This window comes from Parambassis ranga, chromosome 2 (genome assembly GCF_900634625.1).
Source record: "Parambassis ranga chromosome 2, fParRan2.1, whole genome shotgun sequence".
In the NCBI taxonomy this organism is placed as follows: domain Eukaryota; kingdom Metazoa; phylum Chordata; class Actinopteri; family Ambassidae; genus Parambassis; species Parambassis ranga.
This window is the reverse complement of record NC_041023.1, coordinates 17709511-17733459: the sequence shown is the minus strand read 5'-3', so window position 1 is coordinate 17733459 and position 23949 is coordinate 17709511. Positions and strand designations below refer to the sequence as shown.

At 42.2% G+C, this 23949-nt stretch overlaps 1 protein-coding gene across 1 annotated transcript; it reads left to right on the top strand.

Annotated features, from left to right (window-relative positions):
* The first annotated feature begins 278 nt into the window (after nt 1-278).
* On the top strand, nt 279-23887 carry col28a1a (collagen, type XXVIII, alpha 1a). The gene is made up of 35 exons (XM_028400440.1): nt 279-299; nt 2231-2378; nt 2864-3429; nt 3620-3640; nt 3736-3795; nt 4958-5011; nt 5109-5153; nt 5713-5739; nt 6027-6071; nt 6169-6213; nt 9154-9207; nt 10725-10793; nt 10902-10970; nt 11520-11588; nt 11712-11780; nt 11856-11924; nt 12009-12077; nt 12185-12253; nt 12951-13022; nt 13541-13609; nt 13887-13958; nt 14460-14528; nt 15242-15310; nt 15419-15487; nt 15559-15627; nt 15724-15792; nt 15895-15963; nt 16143-16211; nt 16298-16378; nt 18031-18066; nt 18151-18187; nt 18271-18825; nt 19707-19849; nt 20365-20650; nt 23424-23887. The coding sequence occupies exons 1-35, from the start codon at nt 279-281 to the stop codon at nt 23594-23596; spliced, it is 3576 nt and encodes a 1191-aa protein (XP_028256241.1). The 3' UTR covers nt 23597-23887.
* Nucleotides 23888-23949: the final 62 nt, after the last annotated feature.

The window sequence follows — 23949 nt, the reverse complement described above, 5'->3', positions numbered from 1 at the left end:
AGTTTGAGGTACACCTGTGCACTAATCATGATGTCAGATCAGCATCTTGATGTGGCACACCTGTGAGGTGGGATGGATTATCTCAGCAAAGCAGAAGTGCTCACTATCACACATTTAGACAGATTTGTGAACAATGTTTGAGAGGAATGGTAATATTGTATATCTGGAATGAAGTTTAGATCTTCAAGTCCATCTCATGAAACATGGGAGCAAAAACAAAAGTGTTGCGTTTATATTTTTGTTGAGTGTATATTTATAAAGGTGAGGTCTTTGAAAGAATGTCTCCTCCAGTCTTCCAGGTAATACTTATTGAATGATTGCTAACTTTTTGCAGTGGCAGCTTTTAGACATATTAATGATTTATGTCAGGAATCAGGCATGAGACCTTATCTGTGCCTGTCTGTGTGAATTATGGGAGCAGCTAATAGAAGTTTTTCATACCAACATCCTCCAGGTACAGTTTCTCACAGCCGCTCAACATTCTAAGGTTGCCACTCAAGAGCAGGTCTCCATAAAGATTAGGTGTGAAACATCCCAAAGAGACCCTGAATTAACCATATTTCAGTCCGGACACTATACCCTACTTTTACCTCCGTGTTCTGTCTTCCCTTTTACCTATAAGTCATTGTAATTGAAGGTTTAGTTTGGACTGAATGGCTCTTAAGGTCACTGGGGGGGGGGGCTGCAAGAAGCATTTACATTTATCATGTTTTACAGTGGGATGGTGAAGGCATTTTTGCAGTACTTGTCCATGTTTTCAGATAATCAACTAATTGTTGGTTCATAATTATATTAATTATCCGATCACAAAACCTACATATGATGCATATATAAAATAACCAATCCAATAAGAGACAATTTGAAATGACACGGTATTCCCAGTATCATGTTGATGTGAATAGATTGGAATATATATATATATGTGTATTTATAGGTGTATGTGTGTGTCTATATATATCGTTTTAATATTTTGACAGTTCCTTGTAGCTCCACTAAGGTCCTGCTTGAAGTTGAAAACATCCTGCCTAGTTACAATTGTTTATATAAAATAAATACATTTAAATAAAATGATTACATCTAAATGAATTAAATAAAATATGTAACACTATAATAACATACTACTTTTTGACTTCGGGAATTGGTGGCAACTGGCAGCAACTTCGACAGCTTAACAAATGATTTTTCTACCAAAATAAAAGCAGAGATTTGTATAGTATAAATATAGTATAGTTTTGTAGAATTTCGACATGTTTAAAGATAGACATAATAACAGCAGGAGGTTAAATATGAACTGCAATTTTATTTGTGAAATGCATGGACAAGCTATCAAATGTTACACTTTGTGCTTTTTGTAAGGTTTTATTGTGTAAATGGGAACAGGAAGTCGCCTCAGTGCTTTTGGCTTATCGCCTGTGAGCAGCTGCTGCTGCTGCAGAGCTTCTTTTCTCTCAGGCTCTACAGTGGGAACACTGCAACCAGAGGTGCATGTTGATCTGACTTGATGGATTAACCTGGAACTGTTATTTTATTCATTTTTTCAGGTATGTAACTTAACAATTTACATCTCATCTATCAAAATAAATTCAAATGCAAATTGCATATCACTGTTTTTAATATACTATAGTCTATAAATGCAATTATATTTCATTGGGCACCACTTTTACGATTGCATTAGTAGTAGTTTGTAAAAAGTGACTTTGTTTATATAGCACATCATAAAAACCATGCAGGGGTATTAGAGATATAATTATATGCAAGTATGAATATATTGCATATATGTAGATATAGTTGCAATAGTAGAAGTAGGACCAGTGTTAAGTTTAGTATGTTATTTTACATTATATCAGTATATAGCACTATATATATATATATATATATATATATACACAATCAGAAATAATATGTAAGTGTATACTAAGGCTATATTTTGTATTCCTAATATCAACAGCTGCGATCAGAAGCACCTTCGGGTGGTGTTGATGTTGTAGTAAATTAATAAGAATCATACATAATGACAGCAGCAGCACAGCAGTAGTATTGGTGGTAGGTGTTGTTCCATCATCACAAGGCACTGATAGAATTCAGCTCTGTCTCAGTTATGTCTCCCTCTAGTGTTGATGTGAAATTACTACACTCATTTTGGCTACTCGCTGAGCATACCTGAAGTGGTGATTTAATACTGACAGAGGTGCAACTGGTGCTGCTCTACTATCCTCTTCTGTTTTTCCAGGCTGAGAAGCTGACCTCAACAATGACTCTGCTGTGGTTCGTGAAGGTCTTGATTCTCACTCTGGTGCTCTCAGGCCCGGCAACATGCCAAAAGAGAAGGAGGAAGGGACAAAGGGAAGCTAACCAGATCATCATTAATGATGGTAAAAGTAAGTGTTGTATAATAATAATATCAATGAGTTAACAAATAGGTGAAGCTTTTGTCGTATGGTGTAGCCACTGTACTGGGGCATGGTGGTAAACAGAAGTTAGAGTTGAGGGGGCCAAGGCATGACCATGAGGCCATGAACCCAGAACCCACTGGAAAGACAATGTCTCCCAGGGAGTGAGCACTCAGGAGGAGCTGGAATAAGTTGTTAGGAGACTGGTACATCTTTACTCCACCTGTAGCCATGTCAACCTTAATGGATGTAGTGATGTGAAGTAGGTTTCTCCAGAATGGGGATCACTATTGTTCTGTTAAAACCTCTGCCATATCCGCTTCCCCAAACCGCTCTATTTGTTATGTGCTTTATGGTAAACTGGTCAGGAGTTGCCAGGGTGTTCCATTCTGGACCAGAGTGGACTTCCTGGAGAAACAATCAAGCCAACTGTCTCCATCCTGTCTAATATCAGCCGGTTTCTCCCCGTCTAGCCCTGATCTGCCCGGTGGAGATCATGTTCATCGTGGACAGTTCGGAGAATGCCAAACCTCTGCTGTTCGAACAACAGAAGCGTTTCATCCTGCGCTTCAGCACCAAGCTAATGCAGCTCCACTCTGCAGGCTGGCGTCTACGCCTCCGTCTGGCTGCCATGCAGTACAGCAGCAAAGTGTTGCTGGAGCACAACTTCAAAGACTGGCAAGACCTGGACGTCTTCCAGAGCAGGGTGTCCTCCATGACCTTCATTGGCCATGGCACCTACTCAGCCTACGCCATCACCAACGCCACCAAGGTGTTTGACCGCGAGACTTCCCCTAGCAGCCTGAGGGTGGTGCTGTTGATGACGGACGGGGCGGACCACCCTCGCAGCCCGAGTGCTGTGACGGCTGCCGCTGAGGCCAAGCAGCACAATATTAGGGTTTTCACCATTAGGCTGTCCGGCCTGCCCAGAGAGGGCGCCTTGGGTACGAAGCTGCGATCTATTGCCAGTGCGCCCCCGCAGCAGCATGTCCTCAGCCTCACAGACAGCCAACTGGATGACAGGCTCTTTAATGAACTGGTCAGTGATGTTATATGACAAACATACACCCAATGAAGAAACAAAATTATTGAAGGAGAAGGTTATTAGCTTATTAGCCACTCTTAAAAATCTAATATTTCTAATAAAATATTTCTGTTAGAAATTCTACTAATTCTATTATATTAAAAGGTAATAATAATATATTTTTTCTTTGTTTTTATTCTTCCAGAACACAGTTGTTAAAACTGGGGTAAGAAAATGATCTATTCTCTTTTAAGGATTGTGTTATCATGTTCATAGTTGAATATGTATATATGTATTATCCCTCCTATGCTTCTATTTTAGTGCCCACAGCCGAAATCCTGTCTGTGTGAGAGGGGAGAGAGGGGTTACCCTGGAGGCCCGGTAAGTCTTATCATCGTAAAGTTTTATAATTTATATCAATGTTGCTAAACCAGACATTTATAATCTGTGTTGCCTGTATGAATCCTATCCTCCCTATACACAGATGATTGTATTTTCTACATTTAACAATTAGAGACATTGCCAGATTGTCTGTGATGCACAATCCACACACTGTACAATGTCAACCCAAACTGTTGTCATTTCCACCCCAAGCACTGCATCTTAAAGGGTCTGGATGAAAAGAAACCATAAATGTACAATTTGCTCATCTGCCAATGCCTCAAAATGATCCCAAATTTAATCCACCATGCTGTCATTTTGCAGCAAAAGATGAGGCAACACCAAATTATGGTCTGCCAACTAGCTTTTTTCTTGAGATGTCAATGGTATATCATCAGGAACTGTGTGTGTGTGTAATGCATTGCTAATCCCTGCCCATCCTCAACAAGAGAATAGAATAAAATAGACCAGTTAGGTTTGTAAATTCGGCCTTTTTATGTGTATAAATCAGTCCCATGGCCAGATTATGTCATCCGTGTGGATTTGGATCTGTATGGTATAATTTTAGATTCTCTTCACCACTGGTTGAGTTGACCAACAAGGGGTAAGCTAAAAGTATCACTATCTATGTAGCAGCATCCTGCCCAGCTACTGGCTTCAGGTTGGTCTGGTCACTTCCTCAACCACACAGACCCCAGTAAGCCTCACACAGTGGCTTGTTATCCCAGGAATTCTCTCAGCCTCAGCACCCAGCACTGCCAGCGGGCCTCTACCAGCAGGTGCACCTGGCCTGTTTCCAAAGCAGCAGACAGGGGGAAAGATTTGAAAGGAAAGAGGAAATGGGGTTGATGTGAAAGAGGAAATGTTTCTCACAATGCAAGTGTAGCAGGTGGCGAGAGGGCTGTTTTCACTAGCTAGCTAGACAGAAGAGAGGCCCTCGGACAAAGGCAAAGGTCAAGGATGAAGGATTAGACAAGAGCAAACACACAGGCTGTGATGATCTGAGAAACTGCTGCACTTTGTGTTGGACAGGGGTTACAGACAGGTCGCACTAAAAAAAATGCCCTAACTCACTTTTGGACTATACATACATCAGTCCAAACTCAAAAAGGGGGCCCCAATATTCTCGTTCTGCACAATCTATCCTTTTACTTTCATCTAGGGGAAATCAGGCGAGCCAGGTTCTGATGGAGCTCCAGGTCCAAAGGGATCCCGCGTAAGTCCGTATTGTTTCTATAATCCATCTGTGGTAACAGAAAGAATTGATGAAGTGGTGTTTAATGTGCTCTTTTGTCTGGGTTTGGTCACTGTAGGGGGAGCCTGGAATTAATGGACGTCCCGGAATGGAGGGCCTCGAGGTAATCGTCAAATATTTTGGAATTTTTTTGCTGGCTTGTGCAAGTTCAGAAAATGAATAGCAACAAACATCAACAATTTAATAGGCTGCAGCAGAAATTTAAATAGGTCAGCTTTAAAAGGCAAAGTAAACACAGAATAAGCATAGCTTAGCCCTATGACCTAAAGCTGCCAGAAAAGGCTACAACTATTTCATAGCCATTAGTTTAAACAACTTTTAAACTACTTACCATCTTTAAATACAAAGTTAAGGTAAGGCAAAATTAGCATAGCATAGTTTAATTGGTCAAAGCACACAACAACTAAAACTAATTAACGACTTCTAATACAGAGTTGAGACCAAATTAACATAGCTTAACATACTAGCTGAAAATTCAGTATAGGTTAGCCTGCTGACTAGCTATGGTTGCTCACCACTCACTGTTAGCCTAACAGTTAGCTGAAATGGTGGCTAAATAACAAATGTGGCACTTTCATGGGGCTCGCTGAGAAAATAACTCTATTCATACAAATTGTATGTATATGTAGTCTATTTTTAAACAAATGCATATCTTTCTACAGGGGCGGCCTGGCAGCAAAGGGGAAAAGGTATGTTTTTGTTGTTAATTATTTAAACTGCAGTGAAATATTTACTTAATATGAAAATGTGAGTATACTCTGCTTTTCTGACGCTTCTGTCATTTGGACATGTACAATCATGTACCTACACAACCCACAACAACCAACCACACATTGCCTGTTGTCATAGTTTTAGCACAGCAAAGTCAGCAGAGCTTCAGTGTCAGACAGTTTGACTTGGCCCGGTGCCCAGATCACAAAGATGTTTGCTCTGAACTTCTCTTACCTGTATCCTCACTGCTCATATTTTCCTATAGGGAGAGCAAGGTGAATGCGGCGCTGCTGGTAAAAAGGGAGAGCAAGTAGGTTTTCTTCATCTTTTGCTGTCTTTATTTATGTAATTTCACAATTAGGATGTGCTTTGTATAAATGTGTTGACACTATATTGATGATCCACAGGGTGCAGAGGGTCCTAGTGGTCCCAGAGGCACCAGAGGAGAGAAGGTTTGTAGTCTTTTCACAACAACTGTTTTATCTCAGTTAATATAGTAAATGAACTAAAATAAGCAGACTGGCACCTCCAGAAAGAACTGGTCTGGATACAAATTATCTGCCCAAACTCTGGGTTGGTTCTCTCGGTAAGAGAGCATACCAAACTAGCCTGGCCAGCCATTGCTATTCATTTTTTCTATTCTATGCAAGAATTTGTTCGGTTCTTGAGGATTTGAGTTTCACTGTAAATTCACAGAATAAATAGGTTTGACTGGCCGGGCTTAATACTGAACCAAACCAGGACCAAAACCTATGAATTGGTTGGTAGCCTATAGTGCAGAGGCCCTCTAATTCGTGGTCACATATAGTATAGCTACTATTAGTTGCAGTAATAGTACAGTATTATGGATAGAGGTGCACAGGAGTGGGTTGCCCGGCCAGGGAGCACCCTTCCCGGGCAGCAGGTACAATGAGCGTCCCTTTCTGGGGAAATGTACTGGAGCACTGGGGAGCTTTAATTCCTCTAATGGCTCTCGATTATTGCTCCCTGCTGCCCGGGGAGGGTGTGTCCTGTCTGGGCACCCCGCTCCTATGTGCTCTTGGAGCTCCCACATACTCCAGCCCATTCCCCAGAGAGGGACGCTTTACCTGCGGGGCGCAGGGGAGCGGGCTCCCCCGCCAGGAAGCACCCTTCCCAGGCAGCCCTCCTATGCGCCCCACCAATGATTTCTAATACTACTACTCCTACAACTAATAATAACAATATTAATTAATGGCCACAAATTTATACATATATTGTGGCCACGATTTATTTATTTTTTTGACCATGTCATCAAAAGGGGCTCTGTCGTATAGAGTGGGTGTCCACCAACTGGAAGGTCAGTGGTTCGATCCCCCGCCCTAATTGCAGGCCAATGTGTCCTTGGGTGCAAGCATTGATAGTAAAAACTATGGACAGAGCTTCCGTGACGTCACCCGTTTGTTTCTGAAGAGCCGTTCTGAGGCTCGGTGGGAGGTTCCAGGACGTTTATGACTGCCACCATGTTGGCAGCATCACGTCCGCCAAAACTTCAAATATGGACAAAAAGGGGGGACACGAGCGGGGTTTAGGGGGGCGGGCGATCGTGGAAGCAGGAAACTCACGTTGTGATACGTCAACTGTCTGTCACTCAAGTGGCAACGCCCATAATTATGCGTAATTTTAAGTCAGAATACCATTGAAACGAGTGAGTTGTAAAAAAATTCACCCCCCCACTACAATTGACACTAGAAGAGAACCTATCATCTGAGTTTTTTGTACCAGGCTGTAAACATGTTTTTTTCTGCTGTGAAGCATGCGGAAGTGCTGACACTTCCGCAGTATTTCGTGTGAACGTTATACCTAATTGCGGAAGTGCTGACACTTCCGCATGGGCTTCAACTTTGAGCCCCGAAGGTTGCCGCTTGGGTGCAAGACACTAGACCCTAACCGTAAGCTAAGTGGTTGCACCACTGATGTGTTCTCCCACCACACAACTCCACATCCCCAAACCATGATTTGGATGGAGGTCACACAAATAAAAAAAACACATAATATGCACCATATGATGATTTTAAATACCAAAAAAAACAACTAATGGTTATTTAAGAATTAAGATAAAATGACATTTAAAAGCCTGATACCACCATCATTTAGTACACCTATGAAACAGGCACGTTTTGGGTGTGTGGTCAAATTGAAAGATTCCTCTGTTCCCCCCACATCCGCACTAAAACAATCAGCGCTGCCAGCGAAAGCCACACACTCCGAGTCCATCTTCTGCTCTGCACTTGTGGAATGTGAGCTGTGGATTAGGTCTTATCCCTCCCCTAATGTAGCATTTCTAAAGCAGGGGAATCCAAGCTTGCAGTGTTTGGTTGTAGTCTTTGAGCAGACGTTGTCCCAAAGGATTAGGATTTGGGCACATATTATCCATTCCCTCACTCCTTAAATGCTTGATGCCCCCTTCAGCATCAGTAGAACAACAGCAGCCACCGTCAAAGTGCCATTAGGTTTCTCTCTATAGCAAAACCTCCAGTTCCCATGAAGTCTATCACCAAATGTTTAGACATGTAGGCTACCTGCAATGTAGATAAACAGATTATTTCACCACAGATTACTGAATACATATTCCTAAATGTAATTTCTAATCCGTTGTATTATTAAAGTGACTAGCAAGTTGTATTTGAACTAAAAATGCTGAAAATAGCAGTGCTCGTGCAAAGTGTTTGCAAGAAAATAATTACAGAAAGTATAATAAACATTATAACACATTGCTCCATTCAGTGATCTGTTTGTTAGCTACACTTGTTTAGCATGCTATACTGACAATGCTAACAAATCTGCAGACCCTGTCTTTTGCTAGATATTTAAACATACAACAGCTGTTTACTTCAACCTTATTAACATACATAAATTATTAAATAAAATAGGGGTACTAACAGTTACAATACACACTTTACTGTCAGAAACTTACTTGTCAGAAAATAAAGTGGCAGAAGAAACGTTCATTTACATCCTCTGTTTTCCTATAAATAGAAGAAAAGGGTGATCAAAATGTTTGTACTCATACATGTTATGGGGAATTTGGGGAAAAATAACACATTGAGCTTGACCATTGGCTGCATTCAGTGGCTGATTTTTTTAACTACATCTGCTTAGCAGGGACAATAACAGGGAGATCTGCCCTATGCATTGTTTGTGTATGTGTTGACTTATCTTCTTTGGCTAGATATTTATCTAACATCTAGCATTAGTATTTAAAAATGAATATTGTCTATACATGTCTTGTAAATCTGTTCTTGGAGCCCACTTACCAGGATTCCAGCAGAGGGCAGTCACAGCTCTGTAGTTAACCAGCTTTTTACACTTTGCTGCTTTTTTATTACTATGATTAAAATCAAGTGTGTTCCTCTTCTGCCTTACTGTGTCAGGGAGCCAAAGGTGGACAAGGAGACCAGGGTCCAGAGGGGTCATCTGGAGTAAAAGTAAGAACTCAAGTGTTAATATTAAAGCTCTGAGCTTGTTTGTAAGTTTCTGTTATTAGGGCCCGAGCACCAAATGGTGCAAGAGCCCTTGAAACCTTAGGAATTATTATTTTTCATTTCCACCCCCTAAGATCGCATTTTTGGGGGCCTTAACATGCCCCAAAACTCACCAAACTTGGTGGAAAAATTCTGTTGCCCGACAAATTTTGAAATTCGCTGACTTTTTAAACGCACTTGGAAAAATGGCTCTGTAGCGCCCCCTAAAGTGTAGCCCCTCTGGCCGGTTTGACACAGGATCACGACATTTGGCACACATATGTATCACCCCAAGACGCACAAAAAAGCCTCTTGGACCCCCCCCCCCCACTCCAAACCCAAAAGGAAGTCTGCCATTTTGACTTTTACAGCCATTTTTGGCGATTTGTGACCCCGCTTTTCACGCCTCACATACTTCATCCAATTAAGCTGAAATTCACTGTGTTCACTCAGGACACATAGGGAATAGACACATTCCAAAACTCTTTCAAAAGTCTTACAGTGTGGCCGGGGTGTGGCCTCAAAATTTGGTGATTTTACAGGAAACAGGAAGTCGCTATAACTTCTGTGTTTACTGTCCGATCTGTACCAAATGTTACATGTATGATCAGAGTCTGACCCTAAACGCATCTATAAAACAATATTGAGGTTTTGACAGAGCACCACCTACTGGCTACACAAAATGTTGTATTTTCATAGGTTTTTCTGCCTGCCCCTCTAGCCTGTTTTGAGTAGGATCATGAAAATTGGCACACATATATATCACCATAAGACGCACAAAAAAGTCCCTTGGACCCCCTCTCACAAAAGTCTTACGGTGTGGTGGGGGCGTGGCCTCAAAGTTGACCATTCGCCATTACAAAGGAACTCCCTGTATGTTTTGCCCTAACGCGTAGCCCCTCTGGCCAGTTTGACACAGGATCATATAAATTGGCACACATATGTATCACCTCCAGACGCACAAAAAGTCTCTTGGACCCCCCCCCCCCCCCAAACCCAACAGGAAGTCCACCATTTTGACTTTTGCTGCCATTTTTTGGTAGTTTGTGACTGTGTCCACTCAGGACACCGTAGGGAAAAGACGCATTCCAAAACTCTTTCAACGGTGTTATGGTGTGGCGGTGGCCTCAAAGTTGACCATTTGCCATTACAAAGGGAACTCACTCTATTTTCTGCAGTACTACCCAAATACTTTATGCAATGTGGACAAAATCTTACAGTATTGCTATGGACCCGAGTCTGAACAGTCTGAACAGTATATGCTAATAAGATTATACGGTCATAGCGCCACCTACTGGTAGCAGGAAAGTTCTGTTGTAAACATGTGTTTGTTGTACGTCTCTGTAAATGAGAGGAAAGGAGAGTATAGGAGACAAGAGAATAGAATAGGAGAGGAGACAGCGATGGCCCCGCGGATCGCAAGGCGTGTGAGGGCCCCCAATGCTGCTTACAGCTTTAATTATTTTATTTTTTTCTAAAAGGGTGAGCGTGGACCGAGGGGAGCATCTGGGCCTCCTGGAGATAATGGCATTGGGTTCCCGGGTCCTAAGGTGAATTTAAATTTGTTTTGGTACTTGATTAAACAAGGAACTTTGTTTTCATTATGACTCATATCTTGTGTATTCCTCTGTTTATCTCCAATCTGTCAACTTTTTTAGGGTGACAAGGGGAACCAGGGGAGACCAGGTCCACCAGGACCCATGGGTATAGGCGAACCAGGGATGCCGGTCAGTTAACACAGTGTAACAATAAAAAAGCTTCTCTCGTTGTATGGGTTTGTAACTTACCGTGTCGTGTTTGTCATCATGTCATGGTGATGGTATGTCTGCGGGCAAGATGAGATGCATTTCATAAGCAGCCTGAGGTGACCAATTACATAGCTGTACAAAGCTTTGGCCTGGCACAAACACAAACAGCCACCCTGCAGCCTAAATTACTGCTTGTGAACCAGGTTGTTTATGTGTGTGAAGCAGCAGATAGCTTTGAAGTTAGTGTGCTAGCAACTCAAGGTTTATAGCAAATGAGATCTATTTCTGTTCCAGAAATTTAGCCCTCATGCACAGTTGTCATTCAATTTTACATAAATAGAGGTGGAGACTGCAAGGATAGCATGAACCAATGAGCCACACTAGGCTACACTTACTAGGACACTATAAATATATGATATTGAGATATTGCTGAAATTCAATGTCCAAATACCTTTTAGGTTCAGTGCCCATACTGATATATATATATACATATATATTTAAGCTTAAACCTTGTGGTAATGTATTCAGGGTCCAGCAGGACCTTCAGGGGTTCAAGGGTCTCCGGGGTTACCAGGTGAGGGCCTTCCAGGACCCAAGGTAAGTTCCGCCCCACACAGTTTCAATATTATTGACTATAATAACTCTGATTTAATAAAGAGTAAGAGTATCATTAATATTATGGTTGATGGTTATTGATCCTTACCTGTGTGTGTCTTACAGGGTGAAAGGGGGTACGAGGGACCCAAGGGTAGTCGTGGGCCCCCCGGACTTGGATACAAAGGTGAAAAGGTATGGGTAGTGGTTATAATTGCAGACACATGTAGTCTTGTAAAAGTCTGACTTCTCGCCTGTCTGACCCCTCAGGGAGACCCAGGAGCCCCTGGGATGCCCGGATTGGTAGGGTTTCCAGGGGCAGGCATACAAGGAGAAAAGGCAAGGCCAATGAAAATGTCAGAAATGTTCTTTTTCTGCATTTATATAACTAAAGTTTACAGTCTGATTTCTCACTGACCTTAGGGGGACCAAGGACCTGCTGGACCCTCTGGTCCTAGAGGACCTCCAGGCCTTGGCATAGTTGGTCCAAAGGTTAGTAGCAGAGTGTCTACAGGGAAGTTTCTCTTATGCTATCAAAAGATAATTTTTTTGCAACTGTTGTTTATTTGGTGTGACTGTTAGTCTTTACTGCTTCCCAGGGTGACCAGGGGTTCCCTGGAGAGCCTGGCCCTCAAGGAGAGAGGGGTGCTGGTGAGCCAGGACCAAAGGTAAGAAGAACGTACAGTAGCTTCTTTGGAAATTCAAATTTAAACCTGACCAAATAATTAAGTTGTTCAATGGTTTCCAAACTATACATGCTTTTACCTATACCACCCAAAATTAGTTGTGATAATGAAAGCTAAGCAGGATTGGGTATGGTAAGTACCTGGATGCAAGACCACCTACTGATACCAGGTGCTGACAGCTTGCTTCCTGTAAAAAATGGTATACAGAAGTGGTTGGGATAAGAATAAAAAAATAAGGCTGTGGTTCTCAACCTAAAAAATGAGCTGCACCAAGTGTAGGAGTACCTCAAGGGTCTTGATCTCAAGAGAGGGAAGAATGCAGCGGGAGACGGATAGGTGGATTCATCTATTGCCACGAGCTGTGGGTAGTGAAAGTTTTCATTGCGGAGTGGCCGGACTCTCCCTGTGAGATAGGATCAGGAGCTCAGTCATCCTGTAAGAGCTTGGAGTATAGCTGCTGCTCCTCCATAGTGAGAGGAGGAGCTTGAGGAGGTTTGGGTTTCTGGTCTCCCCAGTAAGGTGTTCCAGGACAGGCCTGACAGACATACCACAGGGATTATACATCTCACCCAACCTGGGAACACCTCAATGTATTCATTCATTCTTAAATGTTTTAAACTTTTATCTCTTTGATGCTCAAACCAAACCAAGTAATTTTATTATTTTTTTTTTTTTTTAGGGGGAGCAAGGACCTGATGGGGCTGCTGGGATACCTGGCATTCCTGGTGAAGATGGCGCCGTTGGGGCTAAGGTGAGTTTGGACATCTACAGGTGGGACAGTGGTGGTCAAAAGTCAGAGTTTACAAACACAGCAATTTGGATTCAGTTAATCATAAAAAGTTGGAATGACATCATGAAACAACACTTTATGGAAAAGAGGAAATGGACATTCAATATACGCATGCTCCAACTAATTGTTTGTCTTATATAGTATATCTCAACTGACCATGTTTTTATTATTATTATTTTATTATTTTCTTCCTTTTGCTATTGTTGTTTGGAGCCAGTCTCAAGTGGGCACTTCCACATTGGTTTCCTTAGCAAAAAGGCCAATTGATTTGTGTCTGAGCTGCTTGTACATGTTGCTTCCTGTTGTGTAAATTTAACAAAATCTGACCTAGTTGATTTGTAGATGGTTCTAACCTACGCTTGTCATATACTGTAAACTTACCCCACTATAAATTAAGAAACTTGAACCAGCATCATTCATTCTTGTAATTCCTTTATGTTTAATACTGCTGATAAAATCCAATCTGTTATTTCATTCAGGGAGAAATGGGGTTGCCAGGTCAGCGAGGCCTAGAAGGAGCACCGGGCAAAGGCATAGCTGGCGAAAAGGTAATATTTAATCTCACTTGATGCAGCTGCTGCCAGAGTAATATGTTAACATTCCTCTGGAGAACATTCTGAATGCTAGACAATATTATCAAACATGGCTTTGTTTTAAAGGGGCCATTTAGATTAGGTACATATTAACTAACCTGTGCTGACAATGATGTCACTAACCTGCAAATGACTCACTGAATTACACAAGGAAGTGGTACTTACTTTTGTAAAGCCTCTCATGTCACCAGCAGAGGTACCAACTGGTGTGATGTCATATGTTCCTTGGCAGGGAGATCGAGGTGACCGAGGTCCAAGGGGACTTCCAGGGTCTCCAGGTCCAGTGGGACCATCTGGAGCTAAGGTAATTTTTGATAAATGAGTAAATAGTTTATATTCTGTAGGGTCTTGGTTGAAGTAATTATAGGGCAAAAGAATAAGCTGAAAAGGGCTAAAATGGTTCTTTGTATATATATATGACTGAAAAAAGAACACTCAGAACACTCCAGAAAGAGACTTGTTTAAACAAGATACCCAAGTCATGTTAAACTTGGGTATCTTGAGCATACAATCCTGGCACATTCAAACATGGTTGCATACAAGCAAACATCAAAATGTTTGCACAGCCAAGACAAACACAATTTATCACAAAGGCAGTGGCACATTTAACCCCAGTTTGCATAGCTGACAAACGTATGCCTGTACCCGCATTTCCTTAATGTAGCTGCTATGTAGACATAGTTTCTGGTGTCTTTCTGCGACATCTCTAAATGTTGGCCTGACCGCCAATCATAAAACAATAATGATTATTATTAATATTGCATCATTTTAGATGTGCTGTTGTCTAATGAGGATTTTTTTTCAGGGAGAGCCTGGCAGCCCTGGGATGCCAGGCCTACCAGGACCTGTTGGGCGTGGCTTACCAGGAACAAAGGTGAAGTAATGCACACTAACACATACACACATGCCTTCGGTGTGGTCCAACTTCCTCATTGTGGAACAAATAAAGGTTTTCCTAATCTTATTTTTTCTTGGGAGTGATGTCCTATAAATTGGCCCCTGTTGACAGCTTTTTCACTCTGATGGGGGCATACTACCAAAAGTCATCAGCCCATTTTTACACATATACACACATACATACAAGGTATGTGTTACTTATAATTTATTTTATGCCTGAGCATGTGACATTTTAACTTCCTAAAATTAAATAAACCTCACAACCTAAGTCATTATTTACATTGTTAAGATACAAGTTGTCATTACAAATTGGTGTGTAAATTCCTCTGTCAAATCTATTCTGCTTCATGCCCCCTTCCAAGTATATACAGATATATACAGTTGGTTGACTGACGAGGATGGACAAGGTCTGGAATGAGTTCATATTGTGTTTTGGGGACTGATATGGTTTGCACATGTGCAGAGGAGGGATAGTGGTTATATTGGATGAAGGATGTTGCAAATAGAGCTGCCAGGCAAGAAGTCAAGAGGAAAGTCAAAGAGGAGATAAAGAGAAAAAAGAGGGTGTCGAGGATAGAGTTAGGTGGAAACAGATGATTCGCTGTGGCAACCCCTGACAGGAACAGCCAAGAGTAGATGATCTCTGGTCAATGTCAGTAAATTTCTATTGTTAATTTTCCAAAATCACAGGGAGATCCTGGACCTATGGGACCAGTTGGCCCTGTTGGAGAACCTGGAATAGGAATCGTCGGGCCAAAGGTAACATATTAATACATCCCACATAGGCACCCTTTTCGAGTCAAGTTCGTCATGTCTGTGTTGCCATCACACTGACAAATAACAAAATCTCCTTCCTTTCGTCTTCAGGGAAACAAAGGCAATATTGGACCTATAGGTCCACCGGGGATCAAAGGGGATGGATTACCTGGACCACAGGTGTGAGGAGTATTAATGTGTGTTTAGAGCAACAACAAAAGAATAATTTATAAATAAGCATTTTTGTCTAGGGTTTGCCTGGTTTACCAGGAGTACAAGGAGAGATGGGACTTGAAGGAAAGGGACTGCCAGGACCTAAGGTGTGTGTTATTTTCTGAATCCATTGGTAAAGCTAAAGGTGAAAGATGGAAATGAGTGACATTACATTTTTGTGTTTCGTGTGTTGCATATGTTAGGGTGATAGAGGCTTGCCAGGTGTCCCAGGACCCTCAGGTCCACCTGGAATTGGGCTTTATGGGCCAAAGGTCAGTCTGAATTCATACACAATGAGGACAATTCATGATTTCACTATAATCCATTTCCTCTAGGTGTTAATTGTGACAGTACATAATGTATTTCGCTCCCAGGGCTCAGCAGGACAACCAGGTCCATCCGGCCTGCCAGGGGTTCCAGGAGAGGGTGTCCCTGGGCCAAAGGTAGGCAATATCAAAGATCCACATTTTCCAGCCCCTGTATATTTGTGTAGTCTCCTTGTTGAGGCATTGTCCCATCTGTCAGTCTGTGGTGTTTAGCTCCATGTGCAGCCCTTAAAGATTACTGTATATGCTGATGACACCCTTGTTACTCTCACCAATATATTAACTTTTATTACCAGGGAGAGCCTGGGTTTCAAGGACCTATGGGCCCAAGAGGGGCAACAGGGGATGGTCTTCCAGGAGAAAAGGTACAAACATTTATGTGAAAAATTATGCATAAGCTGTCACATTTTGCATTTAGTCATAAAGAGTACAAATGTTCACACATGCACAGGGTGACCGAGGTATTACTGGAGAAAGGGGAAAGAAAGGAGACAAAGGAGACTATGGAGAGCCTGGATCTGTTGGACCAATGGTAATGTAGTGTGTTCTCTAATCATACTGTAGCCTATATAACATTTGATTTTCAGCTATGATTTGTCACACATTAACAAGAGTATTGATTCAGGCTACAAAAAGGACATAAGTTGAGGGTAATATTTTGAGAAAACGGAGGGTTACTTGCACAATCCCTGGTTCTTTGATAGTTTTGCTTGGTCTTTCACTATGGGAGATATAGCCCACTCCCGAATTGCATCAGCTCCATGACACCGTGAACCTTGACGACTAACAAGAGCTTTACCTCAGAACAGTAACAACTGCCTCCAGCACAGCATGAGACAGAGACGTGTAAGGCGTTGCCCAACTTGCCACTGTGCAAATGTCCTGAACCGACATTTCCTTGAATTACTTTAGGCACAAATGCAGGGTTAGGCCGTAAGCAAACTATAGTCCGCCCAGGGGCCAACTGTACACAAAAAGGTTGGCCTGACAAAGCCTGTAAATCCCTCACTCGCTTTTTAGTGGTCAGCACCAGAAGCAGTCTTAATTAAAAGAAATTTCAACCCCACCACCTCAATAGACGGTGTAGCCGGGAGCTATATCAGCATTCTTTATCAAAATGGCTCTACCTAAATATTGTAAGACAACTCCCTGTATATACTTTTACTTTTGTTATTAATAAATTTAAATGTACTTACACTTGCATAAGATTGTTGATGTAGCACTTATGTACTTAAGTACGAAGCTTCAGCACTTCCTCCACCACTACCTGTTTTCTTACTGTGCTTATGAAAATCACTGTGTCTGTTATGACAGACACCTCAACTGGTCTGCCAAAGACAGATGTCATGTCATTGGAGCTTCCGTAGTTGGTTATGCCCTCTGTTGTGGCTCCCAGGCAGCGAGCTCATTTTTTGGAAAAAAAAAATAATAATGTGAATAAATTATGACTGATGATTTAATTTAAATGTATTTTATTTTATTCATTTAGTTTTTTCACAGTAATAGTTATTTCTTTGGAGATTGAGATGCTCTTGTGATATTAAAATAAAACTTTTAATGTTTTGTCAAAATATATACAACACTTAAACAAGCTATTATTTTGAAAACATATATATCAGACCCTGAACTAATGTGTTTCATATTCAGGTTGACTACTGTAGCCTATGACATGAAGGAAATGTTTCTATATTATATATATATATATAGATTAATATTACATTCAATTTAGTGGTCAAATAGGTGTAGATTAGTAGTTAGGGGTTGGTGGCTTCAAGTGTGTTGTATTCAGTGGAAAACCGGCCCAAATGGCTCTTTTAATGCTGAAGGTTGCCGACCCCTGGCCCAGATGGATGTGGATGACTAATTAAAACTAGACTTGGCCTAGAATCACCATATAATCAACATATTATCATAAACATCTGTAGTGTTGCAGCTCCTTATTAATACATGCAAAACATCTAAAGCAGTTTTCCATGGGTTGCCAACCCCTGCTCCAACTGTATGACCCTTATAATCTCAGAAAAAATCTTTACAAAAGTTTGTTTTAGTATTATAGTACATATGACCCTTATTAGTCATGATAGAGAACTATACCTTTAAGGGTCTACAAGTGAGGTCTAGAAGGTACAATGGTAAGGTAATCTCACAAAGATGAGATTGATTCAAAACTATTTGTTCTTACAGGGAAGACCTGGAGAAAAGGGGGAACCAGGACTGACAGTAAGTATCTGACTGACACAAATAAATCCATAACAATAAAACTATAGATCTATTTTGAGCTTGTCTTTTTTTCCCCATACACAGAGAGATGAGGTCATCAGGATAATAAGAGAAATCTGTGGTAAATAGCATATTTGACTATGATTTGAAACAGTTTCTTTTTTTTTATTTCCTAATGTGTTCTATTTATTGCCTGTATTATAGGCTGTGGTTTAAAGTGCAGAGAGAGCCCTCTGGAGCTGGTGTTTGTGATAGACAGCTCAGAGAGCGTGGGGCCAGAAAACTTTGAGCTGGTTAAGGACTTTGTAAACGCTCTTATTGACCGGGTGACGGTGAGCAGAGAGGCCAGCCGGATCGGTGTGGTGCTCTACAGCCACGTAGACATGGTGGTGGTTAGTCTGCAGCAGCAGTCCAGCCAGGAAGACATTAAGGCCGCCATCAGGAAGATGCCCTACCTGGGCGAGGGCACCTTCACGGGCAGTGCCATCCATCGAGCCAACTTGCTGTTTCAGGCCTCTCGCCCCAGTGTGAGGAAGGTGGCGGTGGTTTTAACGGACGGACAGGCCGACCCACGTGACGTCATGCAGTTTGAAGAAACGGCCACCGAGGCTCATGCAGAGGGAATTGAAATGTTTGTCATAGGAGTGGTAAACAAAACCGACCTCCTGTATGACAAGTTCCTGGCAGAGATGAATGTTATTGCCTCTGATCCTGATGAAGAGCACGTCTATCTCATAGATGACTTCAGGACACTTCCCAGTAAGCAAAAAAGGGATCAGTATTACAAGATGCTGTGCACCCTTCAAACTGAAGTATTTCATTTTTAGTTTTAAATGACTGTTTCGAAGAGGTAAGAGCAAGAAATTAGCCCATCCTGCTTCCATAGAATTTAATTAGGTGAGCTGCAGCAGATGCTGCTGATCATCAGTCCTTGATGAATTGATTAGCAGCAGGTGTACAGACCTCTATAAAAACAGACATTTTGACAGTTTGCTGCTCTGGAACATCCAGGTGTGTGTTAACACAATGACAAGAGGGAAAGACATAAACAATGGTGTTAGAGAAGCAACTGTTGCTGCATGCTGTCTTTCCCAAGAGCTACATGTCAGAGCTTACAGACCTCACTGAGCATGCTCAGTGGTAATGTGACAGCACAATTAGAAGACGACTAAACAAGGACAGTTTGTTTGAAGGGTTACCAGGAGAAAGACTCTTCTGAACAAAGCACAACACTTGTGGGTTCAGGGTTTTTGAAATAGAAGAAAGTCCAGATATTAGATATTTACTCAGATAAAACATTTTTCTACCCAAGATGACAAAAGTTTGTGTTGGACATAAATGGTATTACTACCCCACAGTGTTGTGTTGAACAATCTGCTGTGAGTGTGAGGGAAGTTACATCCAAGGTTATGCTATTTATATATTTTGTAAGCCACTTTAACAAACAGCAAGCACAAAAGAAACTAAATATTTAAGTTCACCTTAAATTTGATCAGAATTTCATTAGCTTGACTGCTAATGCTTAGCATTTCTAGCACAGACATGGTTTTTCATATAACCATCAAGCTGTTTCAAGACAGTTTTGTTTTTTTCTTTAACTAGTATGACTCAATGCTACCTTTTTGTTTGCTTGGGTACAGCACTGGAAGGCAACATCCTGAGTCGCATTTGTGAGCCAATAGCATTTCTGCCCACTGCTGTCTTTGCACCTGAAGAACTCTACCCAGAGGCTCCAGATGACGGACGTTTCGAACTTCCTGACATCACAGATAAGGAAAACATTGTAAGACATTTCTTTTTTACCACCAATTGATTTTATCATCAATTTTTAATTTGTCCAGTTCTTGGTTTTTCATAAGGGGTTAGTGCTAAGGTAGTCTTGTGGCTGGATGTTAAATTCCAAATGTTCTTCAATCATATGGAACCAAAGTAAAATAGGGTTTTGGATGATCCTTCAAGATACATTGGATGTGCAGTAAATATAAGTCGAGTCACCAACCATATGTTTACTAAGAGCGGCGGCCATCTTGACAATCAGCCTTAATCCAGACTAATCCAGATATGGGCAAAGAAGTGGAACACAAGTAGAGCTGAGGTGGGTGGGCACATAAACAGGCTTATCAAGATACGGCACAATTGTAGAACTAAGTTATCACTTTCACTATCTAAGTAGTCTAAATTAGTTCTTGCATACCTAGTTATGTCAATCATCTTTTATATATTTAGTGGCTCTACAATGAAAAGCATGCATTAAACCTTTGAAGGTGGCCGCTAATCTGAGCACAACCTCCTTTTCAGCTTGATCTCCCCTTGGAGACGGTGACAACCCTGCCACCAAAGACTCCCCAGTCAGCACAACTCAGTGAAAACCGTGTGGATTCCGAATTGCTGGAACAATTGGACCCTGGAAAGGACCTGTCAGACATCATGTCTCCTGGCAGCAGGGGGAATCATGGCCCGGGGGTGACGTCGGTGGTGGGCCCTCAGAGTCCAACCAATTGGCTCTACGAGGCAGAGACCACACAGGCTCCCTCCAGTCCACCTTCTCCTCCTCCACCACCTCCAACAGACTCACAACCATCAGGTAACCCAACACAACATATGACTGACTCACCCATCCTTTGGCACTATTATAATTTGGTTTGAAAATAAGTGATAAGAATTCAGTAATACAAAACCAAAAGAGAGACAAACATTTTCCAGGAAGGGCTACGTGAATGTTTGAATATGAGTGGAACGAGTAATGCAAAAAGTCTGGGCTGTAGGCCAGCATCTGGGAGCATGTAAGTCCCTTCTGAGTCCATGATGACATGTAGCCTTACATATTACCAATCACCTTGCTCTGCTACCTTGGCCATAGCTGTACTGCTCTTTACTCACCATTATTGGCTGTGGTTCAGGTGGTAGAGCGGTTGGCCACTGACCATGAGGTTGGTGGTTTGATCCCCTGCCCTGTCTGCATGCCGATGTATCCTTGGGCAATACGCCTAACCCCAGATTGCTCCAAGTGGTTGCACCATTAGTGTGCACACAAGGGTAAATAGGAGGTAGTGTAAAGCACTTTAAGTACACTTGAGTATAGAAATACAGACCATTAGGGATGTCCCGATCAGGTTTTTTTGCCTTTGAGTCCGAGTCAGTCATTTGATTTTGAGTATCTGCCGATACCGAGTCCCGATCCGATACTTTCTATAAAGGCACTCATTGCGGCAAAACCTGTGTGTGTGTGTGTGTGTAGGCCTGTCACAATAACGATTGGCGATTAATTGCCAAGAGAAATTATTGCGATAAGCGATAATATTGTCAACTAACATAATGATAACGACATATAATGCAAGTACACCCTTTAAAGATCAATAAACTTCAATTTCTAAAGAACATTTAACACTGGAAAGGCCCCCAATTATCAACACTATTATTATTATTATTGTTATTATTAATGATATTAATATTATTATTATGAGTAGTGGTAGGCCTATTACCATGGCTTATCTGAGCATAGTCAATGGAGTTAAGTCAAACCAACTAGCACGTCATGAGCAACAGAGAGTCGAACAACACGCACTCTACCTGCTGCTGGGAGTGGGCTCACCTGTGCGCACATGTGTTTGTGTGCGCACGCGTTTGCGTGTGTCTGCGCATCAGTGAATTTTAAAAACGCCACCATGTAGACAGAAACACATAAAATAGCAGAGATGGCACAAGAGGACTGGGCAAGAGAACTAGACTGGGTGGCGCTGCAGCGAGTGCCGCCAGTGAGAAGGCAGAGAACTTCACTCGTACAACGCGGACTCTCTCTGATGGCACGTTGTATTCATAAGCATGTTTAAGCTGGATCCATACTCCGCGAGACAAAGAGCGGAGAACGCGCTCCACGGGTGGTAAGAGATACAAAAAAAAGGTCTTTTCCGCACTGAGGTACCATACTCCGCGAGACGCGTGTGTGCAGAACTCCTCATACGGCCCGCCCACTAAACTATAAGGAAAGACTGTACTGAGTGTTTTTACACACCACAAGGACATGTGCCATGGCAAGAGGGCATTATACAGAGAGGGTGCCTGCAACAGCATGAGATGTCCGGCGATGAGTTGTGAAAATGCGACATTAAAAGTAACAATAGCAAAGATTCAGTGTTTGTGCCTTTATGACCACATTTGCACATCTACTGTGTTCCAATGTGCCTGCGATACTTCAAACTGTCCGGTGATGAGCTGTGAAGATGCGACATTAAAAGTAACAATAGCAAAGATATACAGACATTGTTAACGAGCCTATTATGCCCGGGTATGTAGGAGTATATAGAATGGTAATAACAGTCACCATCTGGTATGTGTGAATGGCTGTCTGGAGTTATTGGTGACAAATCACCCTGACTTGCCTTTCTTTCTTTCTTTCTTTTATTGCTCATCATGCAAAACCAGTATGGTCTTATCTAAATCTGTTGAATCAGTGCTGTTTATACACCTACCTATATACCTGGAGAGGCTCTTGCGCTTCTCCACTTTCATCACGCCCACAATAAATTCCGACCAATCACAGCATGGTTGCCGCACAGCCTTGAAAGACAAAGTTCGGCCCGGACCCTGTGCACAGGAGTGCGGATCAGCGGGCGGTCAGAGACAAAAAATGACGTCATTTTGTGGGCGTAACGTCTGCAGGGGGGGAAAAATGTCTTTGTCTCGCGGAGTATGGATCCAGCTTTAGTCTTGTGGTGAATTGTGTCGAAGTGTTGAACCAGTGTTGTGCAGCTTCACAGCTCTCTGTGTTGCTGTAACGTCCAAGCCCTGCAGCACTGTGACGCACCGTGGCGACGCAGACAGCGAACATCACGTAAACGTCACACAATGAGTTCAAAAAATAAGAACTACCTGTTGGTTTGACACATTTTAAGACAGAAGCCGCGGGCCATATTAAATCTGACGGCCGGACTTTGCACACTTTATACGCTACGACGCACCGGAGTGACGCCTTTTGTCATCCAGCCTCTTTGGCAGCAAGAGGGAGAGAGAGAGAGAAAGAGAGGAAAACAAACCAGCATGCAAATGTAATTTAACGTGGCCGAAAAACTTATTGAGCCCATTTAAAGTTATCGTGCAATTAATTGATTTATTGTTTATCGCGACAGGCCTGTGTGTGTGTGTGCCGTGGCGGCGTTAACTTTGAGAGCCCTAGTATATATCCGAGTCCTGATCGGGAGGTAATGTCCGATTCCGATCGAGTCTGAAATCACGTAATCGGGCCCGATTTCCGATCATGTGATCGGATCGGGACATCCCTACAGACCATAGTTACTGTCACTGCCTAATCCATTATTAAACAAAGCCAAGTCACACAGTACATCCCAATTTCCTTTCAGGCAAGGCGTGCATCCAGCCTCTGGACCCCGGGCCTTGTCGGCAGTATGTGGTCAGGTGGTACTACGACCCAGAAGCCAACGCCTGTGCCCAGTTCTGGTACGGAGGATGCGAGGGCAATGCAAACAACTTTGAGATCGAAGCCATCTGCAGGAATATATGCGTCTACACGTAACAGATCATGTTCAGAGAAAAGGGTGCGTGTGTGCTAAGCTAACATGCTCCATCAGCGTCAGCGAGGATCAGAGTGGACCGGTTGGCACAGGCTTTAACTGTTTAACCAGAGCTCAAGCCAGCAGCTGATGCTACTGCTGCTGGTATGCTCTGTGGACTGTTGAAAGTGTATAGAGCAGAAATGGACCTCTACGCTAACGTTCACACTGCAGGTGCTCCTGCTCAATTCTGACCTGCGGCACAAAAACACAAGATATATATAATTTTCATTTTAAGTTAAAGTTCTCTCTGTTGTTGGCATACCAGTACTAATTGTACTTTCACCTTGTATAGCACAAACCCCAAGATTTATGC

What these genes read in the sequence shown, in the direction of transcription:
- col28a1a (XM_028400440.1), top strand. Translation starts at nt 279, where the DNA reads ATGTCTCCTCCAGTCTTCCAG. An exon ending in CAGGCATACAAGGAGAAAAG is followed by an intron (nt 11,925 to 12,008) that starts GCAAGGCCAATG and finishes CACTGACCTTAG; the next exon opens with GGGGACCAAGGACCTGCTGG. An exon ending in TGACTTCAGGACACTTCCCA is followed by an intron (nt 18,826 to 19,706) that starts GTAAGCAAAAAA and finishes GCTTGGGTACAG; the next exon opens with CACTGGAAGGCAACATCCTG.